Raw genomic sequence first — 12,030 nt, forward strand, 5'->3', positions numbered from 1 at the left:
CGACTTCCGGAATGTTACCTATGATACAACGCCCRGCATATGTCATCACATACGTCTTAYGGGAACTTCCCAAACAAACCAAAAAGCAAATACTTTAAATTTATGCAGTCGGTCGGTCCTTGTCTACCCCCACAGAGAGCCGGTGAARCGTGGAGTCCCTCCGAGAAAATSTCGGGGCACGCCAAGAGAGTCCCCAGCTCCAACGGATCTTGCAGCCAGGCAGAGAGGTCCTGCCGCGCTTAGTCGCCAAAACTGATGCCCAAAAAAGGCCTAGAAATGAAACCCCATAGACCRGTGTCTATAGAGCAGGTATTTGTTTATTACAGKRCTGWTGTAGCRCTGGAGGTGAGGGGGATCTCTCCTCCTRACYCACCTGCCTTYGCTTAGAATTGGCAGGTATTTATACAGTAACCATGGAGTAACATTACTGTCGTCACTAYGGCCCCCATACKCCCACCACTATATATGGGCCTGGAAATACATGATATCACAGTTTTACAAGTGCGCATGTGTCATCCTCAGTTYGGTGGTCRTGGGAGTCTTCCTCTAATGAGATACCATTCTCTTCATCACGGTGAACTTTTCACCTTTGTCTTCAGGGCATGCAGAGTTGTGATGTTCGTGKTTTTTTTCTAGTCYTTCAAGTCTTTATTTTCCATCATTTTGCCTCTRCCAAGTTCTCTTTAGTGCTYTCTACTGTTTCTTGTTATAGCATCTACCTATCTACTTTCTTMAGAATTTTTTMTGATTTCTGCCTCTTGGTGATTTTACATGTCTACGTACTAATCCAGCTGGCTGGATTACATCCAGCTGATACACTGTATGTTGCTAATACCCTATATAAAAACTTACAGCAATATATGAAAAGGCTATTATTGATAATATATTGAATTATATTATATTACATTGTATATTGATGATACATAAAAAACTTTATAGAAAGTTAACAATCATAAGCCTCATAAGCACTTTGTCACTTTGACATAAACTGTAGGCATCACTACTGTGCTACAGAAAACTGCATTTGAAAGGCCTGGATGGTAGACTTGGCTGTGAGTCTAATAGAGAACAAATGCCTGAGGGTGTTGTTATGCCGAAGCTTTGCTGTGATTGCCAGTGCTTTCTTTTTCTAAATCAAGAGGCAAAACAAAAGGAAGGCTTGACCTCTTGAGCTACTTAAAWGTTCTTGGAAATGTTTCATCAGAAGAGGGATGTTAATCCTATTAATGAGAATCCTGGAGAAATTCCAGGTAGTTAATTGCAGTGTATTCCATGTGTCTTTCTGATTAATGAAATGCTGGATTATATCTTCATTTCTACTGTCATGATGCTCTTTTACTAGCTATTTCCATGAGATACTCTAGCACATGCTTTACCTAAAGCAGACAAGTAGTTTCAAACAACAGTGTTTGGTCAAAAAGCACRAACTTTATTTTGCAGGGATTTTTGAGGTTTGCTATGTATGTTGGGCTGCATTGAAAATAAAGAATGCTACTAATCCGTAGTTATGTAAAGGGTACCCTTAGTATCAAATTTTGTTGTGAATAACCAATTTCTCCTTTTTAAAAAGCCTGTGATAAAATTTCTTTTTTTTGTTTAGTTAATTGAAGTAGGAGTCATTTTCTGACTGTTGGTTGCTAAATCAGAAATCTCACTTGCCCTTTCATTAGTGGAGGCATCCTCCACCTGAGAGGGATTTGAGCACTGAAGATGTCTAAGAGAAAATCAGTGATAAAGTCCATGACAGCTGAATTGCTCTTCACAATGGTCTTTTTGACACTKGAATTAAAATTAGATTTCTATGTACTGATTTTCTAGCCCAAGATTTCTGTTGCCAGCRCAGGCTTTCTCTATCCTAGAATCTATTGTTTATTTCTATATAAACAGCTGTCTCTGTTGAAAGGACTGGTTTGGGTTGTGTGGTGGTGGCTGGTTATTTTTTTCCCCCTGATTTATTCCCTTGAAATGTTTTCTAAATGGGCATGAAAAGAAATACTCAAGCAGCAAAAAAAAWTTTTTTAGTAGCATGTTTCCTAGCAACATTGCCTCTCAAGTATTACTTTAACTTTGAGAGTTTTGTAATGTTGTAACATTTCTGCTTTTGAAGATTGTACTACTTAGGATTATATCAGCATAAGTATCAAAACTCTTTTTGAAAATGTTTCTATTTGATCTGTTAAATTTTAGGTCAAAATATATGGCTACATTTTGGGGTGTAAATTCTTGTTCAAAAGATCAGAGAATCTGTAATAATACAGGAAAAGTGTGGTTTATGTCTGCTGCAATTAATAAAATCTAAAAATAGTTGGGTTTTTTTTAATGGTGAGTAAACTCACTAATGCTATGGCTTCACACCTGAATTTTAAAATGAGGAGAACTAAAAATAGTTTAATACTAAGGGATTGAATGAAACCGTATGCTCCACAATGTTTTCTCCAGTCTAAAGTGAATATTTTAAAATGCTAGAAAACAGACATGCATTAACCTTCTTTTGTGTAAACAYATCTCTGTGGTGAATGCTGAATTTCTTTGTAGAAGTTCTGTCAATTGAAACCTTTGGTCTGATGGACCAAAAATATCTGCGGAAATGACAGCATAAACTGATGTTTGTATAGTGTGGATTTCCCACTCTTCAGATTTTTCACCACACACTTGTTTACCAAAATTATCTCCATTAAAAGTAAATGTAAGTAATTTACTAATGTGAAAATACAGTCTTCCTATTAGTGAAAACTACAGAGAGTAACCAGCTCTGAATTYTTGGGAGGTTTATGAGTTTACCAGACTACTATATTGTGTTTTCTGTGGGCCTGTGAATGTTTTTTGAAGATGATGGCCTATGACAGAAAACAAGTATTGAATTGAAATGTGTAATTTAAAATTTTTTCAGTCTTCAACTGAGGAGGAATTTCAGCTTTTTTAAATGCTTTTCAATAGTTTGCTTTACACAATAGCATTATTCTTAATTTAYTTGTGAATACATGAATAGTGACCTATAATTTGATAGCCAGTTATTCAAAGAGGCATTAAAAATAGTTAATAAAAAGACTCACCTTAGATGCTTCAGTTTTTGCCTTACACATGCAGGCTTTACAAGTGATCAACCAAATGAGGCTGTGTTTAATTTGATGAGCTGCAGACATTTTGACAGCAGACCAGATCCCTTTATTTCCTCTTCTGAAAATTCACGAAGGGAAGTTTATAAATTGCTATCCTACTGATATACATATAAAAATAGAGTGATATTCCTGGAGTATGTTTTAGTTGACATCATAAATGGTCTGCATGGGTCTTCCAGTTCTGTTGCAGTTTTCTGTTGTTCACTGCAGTAAACTGAAACCATTCTGCTATTCTTGGAATGCTTTTTGTGCTCTCTTGTAATTTCTTTCAATTGCTGTGTGTTTCAACAGGGGAAAGTCTGTAAGAACTATTACTTTTGAGCAGTTTAAGGAAGCTCTTCAAGAACTCTCCAAGAAGCGATTTAAAGGCAAAAGTGACGAGGAAGCACTTCAAGAAATGTATAAACTAATTGAAGGAAAAGGCCCAGGTTTAACTGGAGTAACGGTATGTTACTGATTTAATGGACAGATTGTTTCTCCTTGTACTTTGTTCTGCTGCAGTGTTGTCATGTTCACCTGCGTCCCTTTACAATCCACCAGTTCAATTTCTCTGTGAGCTTAAACGCAGCAACTGCTAAGCAGAATGGGAGCAAAGACTTGGCAGCAGCTGAGTATTGCATTATTGCACTACTGTGTATTCTTATGTGGCACTGTTATTGCTCCCTCTAGTTGTAGTACCACCTAGCAGCACTGTCAGGACAATCCTGAGCTCTTCTGTGTGCTTAGAACAAAGAAATGTTCATGTAGAGTGGTGTGTCCAAATCAAAAGAGTAGGACATYAAATTTAGAGCCTCAATAAACAGTTCTAAGGTGATTTGTGAAATACCAAAAAGACTTAAGCAAAAGCATCTTAAAATACATTTACTTACACCATGTGAATCCCAGAACACTGGAAATCTGGGAATAATTATCATGTGGTCTGGTCTGTGTTTCTTATTTGTTCGAAGTCTGTCAGAGCTACAATTTTCTTTCTTTTTAATTTTAAAATRTTGATATTAAGCTTTGTATGTGAAAAGGAAGCTATAAAGCATACTGTATAGAAGTTTGGTTGCTCTTTTAAATGCCCAGGCTAGGCAAGCTTTTATCCTGTAGTTTAGGAGATACTGGAGTATTTATCATCAGCTTGAATGCTTCTGTCAGTTTAGTTCATCTGCTTAAAATTTGTGATACTCCTGACTTTTGGCTGTAAAGCTGTGGATGAAAATACAGTCTTTTCAGAAACTGGTTCTCCACAAGTGATCAGTGTAAATATCAAGTGGAAAGATCTATTTTGAGTTGTAAAATAAGTCAGATGTTTACAGGATTTGGTTTATTACTCTTRTAAATTAAAACCATTATGAAAACAATAATAAACAACTAAATGACAATACTCTTGCCATTTAAAACAAGTGGTAATTTTGATACAGACTTAAAATACTGAGCCTTGCATTTTGTTCTTCACATAGTAAATTTGAACAACTTTGCCGTCTGTTCAGGGATTCATTCTTACTTTGAATTATTTTAGGCCTCCATCCTAATTCCATTTTTTGTGTTTCAGAAGGCAGATGTTGAAATGATCAGCATCTGGTACTAAGGGAAAAGCCCCTTTCTGTGTGGGGGACATAGATGAGAGAGCTTTTCAGATGCAGAGTGGTATAATACAGGTTCTCCAGAGGTATGGGAATGTGCCAGCAGCAGGGAGAGATGAATGGAGGGAGAATATGAACCAACAATGTGAGGCTTGACTGTACTCCTGTAGTATGTGCAGTTCTGGAGAGGGTTGAAGAAGTGAAGAAAGAGGGATCAGAGTATCTTCTACCTGAATAAGTAAGGGGCAGGAGACAGAGCTTAAAAAGGAGGGAGATGGAAGGCTAGGAGCATGTGTGTTTATGTAAAACCAAATTTAATGGTTTGTTTTTTCATGCTAATTTGGTTCCTGGATGGTAAAAATTACCCATGAACTTGGCTATTAAGGGCAATAAATCAGTGAATACATGGCCACCCTCCCCCTGCAACCCAGGAGTGCAGATATGAAATCACTATACAAGGTTTGTAATGCTTTGTTTACTTTGGGAAGTCTCTGGAAATTTTAAGTTGTGCTGCTCTCTGTATGGTTAGGCAAAGTTACATTAAGCTTTTCTTGAATGTTCTAGGAGAAGTCARTCATGCCATATAATGTGTGGCCTGCTCCGTAAAACTCTGCTGTAGGTCACGTAGATTTGGTTCTGATTTCAGACAGAAAATTTTATGTGACTGCTGACACGTTACTCTAAACATATATGGGGAGCAGTTGAAAGCCTGATTAAGTGAAGCTTGTGGATAAGAATACTTCAGCAGCATGTCACAATTTTTGTGTCTTAGCTTCTTATGTTCTGTACTGGGTGTTTTGGGGAGGCAGGCAGTGGGGACAGTATGCCTGTACTAAATGGCAGCCTGGGGAAACCACTCGTTCATCAGGACAGTTGGAAGGTTTACCTTCACATAAAATGATGAAGATGTTAGTGCATGTTGTGATAGAARTGATAGAAGATATTTTATCTTTTTCTGTTTTATTTTTTTCTTCTCCTTCAGAATGTTGTGGAATTACAAAAGTCCCTGCTTGTGGTTGATGTAGTTGAGAAGGCTCAGCAGCCAGTCATTTAAACCGAGTGAATTTTAGGCTGCTTTCTAATCTTTCAACAGACAGTGTATGATTAACTTGGTCACACGGAAAGAAAAGCAGTAGGAAAATGATAGGGGTTAATCAAGCCAAGTGGCTCACTTGGTAGTGATCTGTCAGTAGAATATGCAATGCAGGTTGCTTGGATGGCCTGTAAACAAACATGTAAATGAAGTCTAGGGCCTACTACTTGTTGTCACTCCTACACAAAGGTTATAAAAGCAAGACTGAGGTTCTTTTCTTGTACCAAAATCTGTGTGCCATAACAATGCTGAATGCATTTCTACATCCCCTGGGGGAGAGATACATGCTTTGGTCATTGCTTGCTCTTAAAATAAAACCAGTTGAACTTCAGTGTATATTCATCAGGGTCCTTGACATAAAAATGCAGAACAATTTCAAGTGCAAAAGCACTTTAAAAACTGGGTGATGGGTGCTCGGGGAGATCATGATGTGGGCAAGATTATATTCTCACCAAAAATGTACCTGTTAGGGCAGGAGCAAAGAAGCCAGAATGCAGCCTACGGAGTGCAGTAGATGAGACATAACAGTTGTTGCAGCAGAGATGCAAAGAGACCTAGAAATTCCACCTAGGACTAACTRTGTGGATCTGCTTGATGACTATACAGTGGTAGTCTGAAAAAGCTGCAGGACATACTGTCCAGCATATGGACATCCATTAAGATGTAGAAGTCTGCAGGACTGCCATTAGCGAATCGGTGTCCTTGGTTCTATTGGAAGAAGTCCTACATCCCTATTGCATGCTTCAGAGAGCTCCTGTGTCTTCCTGGAGGTCAAGGCAAGTGGTGRTCACTCTTGTGGGAGATGTACTGTGGTCAAAGTCCTGAGATTCCAGATGGAGGCAGAAGATGAAGACAACACTGATGGGGTCTTTGTGGAAAACTCAAGCCACTCAAGGAAGGAGCAACTGCTGTAGACAAGTGGACAGCCACTAGTGAGACAGAGAAGGCTGAAAGCTTGTGGCTTCTGGCAACAATGTCGCAGATATGCTCCATCTGCAGTTCTCCAATTTCAGAATGCATATTGTATCCTGAGCATTGGTGASAATCAACAAGATGAATCAAGGTCAGCTAAGCCTGAATTTAGTGTTCACACAAAAGGGAATATGAGTGATAGTGTCAGACAGCACTCTCTCACACTGTGCGGACAGAAAGATTCTTTTAAGGATCCTTGGTTGAATGAGAGCTGGTCGCAGATTTCTAGTTATATGTAGAGCTTTATTATTATAGAAGGATTTTTTCGTTGCATATAATTTCTAGCAATTAGAATAGATTTCCTGTTACCTAAAATTGCAGTTACCTCTAATTTTCCATTACCTGACCACTCTAGAGATCAGGTCAAATTCTTAATAATCAGCATGCAATATAATAATCATAATCTGGACTCTGACATTAGAAACAAGGTGAGTCACTCAATTCTCAGAAAAAGAATAATGACAGAGTGGGTGTTATAATTATCTAGCAGTGAGCATGATAGTCTAGCAGTGTGGTTCCCCCCACCCTGTTGCCTCTTCTATTGAGGTGTGAGCGTCCCCTGTATCACACCAGGAAGGACAAAAGTCTTAGCCATCTGTCTGCTGTTAGATCTACTTCACAAACCTTTTGGATAAGCTAATATAGCTGTACCTGTCAGTTTGGGGATTTGGTCTTTAATTTAATGGATTCTGAAGGGGCTTGACAATCAGTATGCAAGAATTTTGGGTGCGGGTGATAGCAGGCTGCAGTTGATAATGACTGCATAATGATGTTGCCCTGCCTTGAGCTAAAGGTGTTTCTGCCAGCAAACATCAGGCCTTAGCATGAGCTGTGTGTTAGTGAAAATCTGCAAAGGACTTGAGTGAACAGATTTTTGCCATCCCGAATATCTCATGTGCTTTTACATTTCCCCATTCCATAATGGGTGACACCATACCCTGGCAACAGTGCTGTACCAGGAGTCAGGAGCAGTAGGTGCCAGTCACAGATTGTTACTGAAGATTTCTCCTCTCGTGTATGATCGAGGCATGCATTTCCCAATCTCACCTGATGTCTCAGGAGTTTTATTGCTTGGGATCGCAGATTGTTGCAGATGCACAGCCAAGGTTTGTCCAGCCTCCTAACATGGACCTCTTCCTCCTCTTCCTTGTAGGTACAAAGAGTACTGCTCTGGAGGTAACATGGAGCATAAAAAGAGAGACTGAAGAGGTCTGGGCATGAGGCTGGTGGGCATGGAGCTCAGATCTTGTCTTCCCAGTCCAGGGAGGAGGAAAGATTGAGTAGAAGTGGATTGTATGGTGTCTGTTGAAAATGGGGCTTCTATGGCCAGAGAAATGAGCAGGGGTGCAAAATAAATCTAATGAGGTGCAACAGGAGTATTTTTGCAAACTAGGTTTACTGATCTGCTGAGGAGACTATTAGACTGGGTCTGGAAGGTTATCATAACTTGAAGATGAAAGATGCTAAGGGGCGGAGCAGATGTCTTGGTGACAAGGTAGACAAGGTGGGCTCTTGCCCTTCTGTAAATGCTGGAGGACATGGGGCCCATCTCTTAACACCTGCACACAAAAGCATATAGCATGGGGAAAGCAGGGCAGAAAGTTGCAAAAATGTGATTCGCTAGGATTGTGCAGGATTGTGCACACTCTCCTGACTGGAGTGCTGCCCTGGATGAATAGAGGCTCTTCAGAAAACACAGGATAAAAATGTGGAAGAGGAATTGTAGTCTGGGTAAAGGCATATATTGGCGTCATCTAGCTTTGGAACAAGTCTCGCTAAAGACTGGTTGTGACATTAAATTGAAGAAGAATTGAGCAACACCCTCACTTTWAAAAAAAAATAAACTCCTTTTTCTKTTTTGTCTTCACCACCAATGAAAATGTCAAACTCCTCCTCAGGGAAGTGTTAGCACACTGTCTTTAATATTGTGGAAGGTCATGTTAATCAGGCTTCTAGATTTGATGAATTATAGTGACTTGGACTGTTGAAATGCTGGAAAGATGGAATTGAGGGACTTACAAGGAAAGGAAAAGCTCCCTTGTAAATGCCAAATTTGCAACACCTGATGTGCCCTTAAGGTGGTGCTCTGCATGATCATATCTTCATGGAGCTACCCCTGGGTCAGGCAGATTTGAGAGATTAATTTGAATTTGTTTCTGGAAGTGATGTCACATATCAGGCACCTTCTTGATGTCTTTTGCTTTAGCTCTGGCTGGACAACTATTTGGTGAGAAAGTTTGGGTGCTGTATATAGTGTTTGAACTTGCAGTGTTACAACACCTGAGTGGCCTTACTGTGAACCACTCCATTAAAAGTCTTCGGGTTAGTTAAAACGGTGTTACTTTCTAGTATTCCTGAAATGGAGTCACCTATTTTCTTTTGTGTGGCTGTGTCTGTGTACACTCTAAACTGACGTAACATGAAGGAAATACGAATTTTTCTATGAAGCTTGATCTCTGTTTCTGACTTTCTGCGGAGTTTTAATGCACATGCACATGCATATATTCCCATGAATTTAAAAACAAAGTAAATACAGTTTTGGTATGGAATTCTGGCACAGTCTCCCACCAAAAAAGGACAGACTTTCCCTTTGAGAATTTTTTCCATGTTGCAGTCAATTTTAGGTTTCCATWTTTACRAATGTTGTGGMTATTAGCAGCAGATCAATAATTTTCCAAACCTTGCTGTGACTGTGAATGTAGGTGCTGATTCTGCTGGCTCCCAGCACATTTGAACTACATGAAGAAATCTCCATGGCAACTTTTTGTAGGAAGATGCGATGTTAGATACAGAAGTTTTATGGTTGAAGGAGCCAATGTAGAAAAACTATTCCATTTCAGTGAGGAAAGCTGACTGCAGCTGGCAGTGTAGGCAGGAGTACTGTGGGTAAGATGTTGTGGCCTTCTGGTAAAGAGTAACAAGAGCAGCTCACCTGCTGCCTGTCACCGTTGTTTTTGGCAGCAGAGGCACTCCCAGCACTGACTACTGAAAAGACACAGTCAGTCCCTCAGGCAGCAAGGGACTGTTTCTGTACACTCTGGACATTTGTAATTCAGGAAAGAAAAACAACCAGAAAACCTTAATGCCGGGTTTTGCATCATTAGGTTTCTGCGTAAGCTGTGGAACAGCTTTAAATCAAACTCGAGTCTTTGTCAGTGATGGCAAGCAGTGGAAGATATCTTCAGATGTAGTTGTTTCAGTGAAGCCAAGAGTTCATTGTGAAAGCGAGGGCAGTCAGTGTTTGTTTTGAATGTGTGATATTCCTGAAGTCCAGTAGGTTTTGYCGGTGATTTTCCTTCCCAGGAATTGGTTCTGGAGATGGTTTTGGGAACGGTGCCATGCTGTGTGCAGAGCTGCCTGGCACACGGCTCCCATGAGCTTGCCAGGGGCTRTGCTGCAGCAGAAAYGAGCCCCGTGCAGCTGCAAGTGTGTGGTGCTGCAGTGCCCTGCTTGTGCAGGCCTTTGCAGTGTGCCAAGTGCAAAGCTTTTGTGGCATTTGCTTGGGTTCTGAMCTGTGAGTTTATAAATGGGATGGTGATGTGTGCTGACAGCAAATGAGGAACACTACCTTGGCAGCCCTGAGTTGTCTTTCTTTGCCTCAACTTTGTTCTGGAAGGAAAAGTTCTGAAGGTCCGGGAATCTTYCAGTCTCACCCTATTAGCTTATTTTCCTGACTGTGGCACTGGTTTCATATGTTGCTTCTCGTCTTTTGACACAAAAGTTGATTTTACAGGGTCTTTTGAGTCCATAAAATTCATGAAGTTTTCCTGCTGCAAACAGGCCAGGCCAGTGTAGCTGTAGAAGTTTCAGTSGATATATTTTTCTTCACTAAACTGCTATATACTTCTGTACTACTGTAGAMAAAATAAATGTTCTTGATTCCTCTGATTTCCTTTTTACTGTTGTCCAATTAAGTTTCATAAATAAACATTTGTGAAACTAGTTCAAATTCTCAAGAGTGATGAAAGGGATTGTGTTGCTTGTGCTGTAAACTGCTTCTTGATTCATCAGTTTTCTTGAGGTAAAAGGCAAAATCTGCCAAAGTTTTCAGTTATCTTTCGCAAGAAAGGGTAAGGGAGGAGCGTGCATTTGTTAAGGTTTTCAGGGTTTAAAGACTATGGCTTTCACTTCCTGTCTTTGGTGTTAGGGCTGTTTCAGGTWGATGGAAGTTGGAATATCAATAATATGTCATTTGAGTGGGATTTTGGATTTTTTTGTTTTGTTTTGATTACTTACTTGTGTGGTCCAGCACGGGAATAAGTTGCCCATTGGGGCTGTGAAACTTYGGAGGTAAATAGTACTTGACTGGAGAAGTTTCTGAGTAAGTGTTTTGAGCCTTGCTGAGAGTAGGGTTTTGTGCTAGATGAAGACTCATATTCAAAGGTTCTTTCCAACCTAAATTGTTTTGTGGCTCTGTAATTTTATGTTTTGATAATTCTGAGGGGCAGAGAATCCTCCACTCTTTCCAAGCTTGACCAACCACAGTGGTGAAAATTTTTTTCTTTTGTTATAGTTGGAATTTCACATCTTCCAAATCATGTCCAGTATTGTTTACTTCTGAACTGTCTCTATTTCTAATATAACCATTTTGTTGAGGACAGGAATAAGACTTGTCTCTCCCTTTTTTATTCTGAGTCTTGATAAAAACATTCCTCTCATCTTTTCCATATATGTAACATGCTCAAAGSCCCTTGCTCTCTTAGCAGTACTTCTCTGTAGACACTAACACAATTGTTAAAAAAAATGCACAAAAMATTAATAAACCCAGTTTGGAACACCAAATGATTGTTTGGTTCTATTATGCTAAGTAAAAATTTCTTCCTAAGGGAAAGTTTTTTAAAAATAAAAAWTTTAAAATTAAAGTTCATGTGCACCATCTGTGATATGCAAACTTAGTGGCCAACTGTATGTGCAAATAAGAGATGGAAAATGAAGGCTTCTGTGGTCTCACAGAAAGAAAAGGGAGAAGGTTGGCTCCAAAGAATTTATTGCCCTTAGAATGATGTAGCTAGAGAGATTATATAACTTACTCTAGATAGTAAACAGTTCAAGCAGAAGTGCTATATGACAAGACAGAACGATTTGTGTGTGATTCATTGTGAAAAAGAAGGGAGAGTAGTAATTTGCTAATGTGGAAACTGTCCTCATCCAGCCCTTTGTGCCCTTCACTGTATTTCTTCCTACATTTTTTTTCCACTGAAGAAAGATGGTCAGTTCTCCCCTGCTYCCTTTTTTTAATTTGCCTCCCAATACCCTTATGCAATTAATGATGAGTTGT

At 39.5% G+C, this 12,030-nt stretch overlaps 1 protein-coding gene across 1 annotated transcript in view; it reads left to right on the forward strand.

Annotated features, from left to right (window-relative positions):
* TPPP (tubulin polymerization promoting protein) overlaps positions 1-12,030 on the forward strand; it is a 78,261-nt gene that overhangs the window by 45,173 nt on the left and 21,058 nt on the right. Inside the window, exon 3 of the mRNA XM_057379056.1 lies at positions 3,411-3,564. Coding sequence (XP_057235039.1) covers positions 3,411-3,564 — 154 coding nt within the window. The remainder of the gene's footprint in view (positions 1-3,410; positions 3,565-12,030) is intronic.

This window comes from Malurus melanocephalus, unplaced genomic scaffold (assembly GCF_030028575.1).
Source record: "Malurus melanocephalus ecotype Western Australia unplaced genomic scaffold, MMel_1.1 scaffold_383, whole genome shotgun sequence".
In the NCBI taxonomy this organism is placed as follows: Eukaryota; Metazoa; Chordata; class Aves; order Passeriformes; family Maluridae; genus Malurus; species Malurus melanocephalus.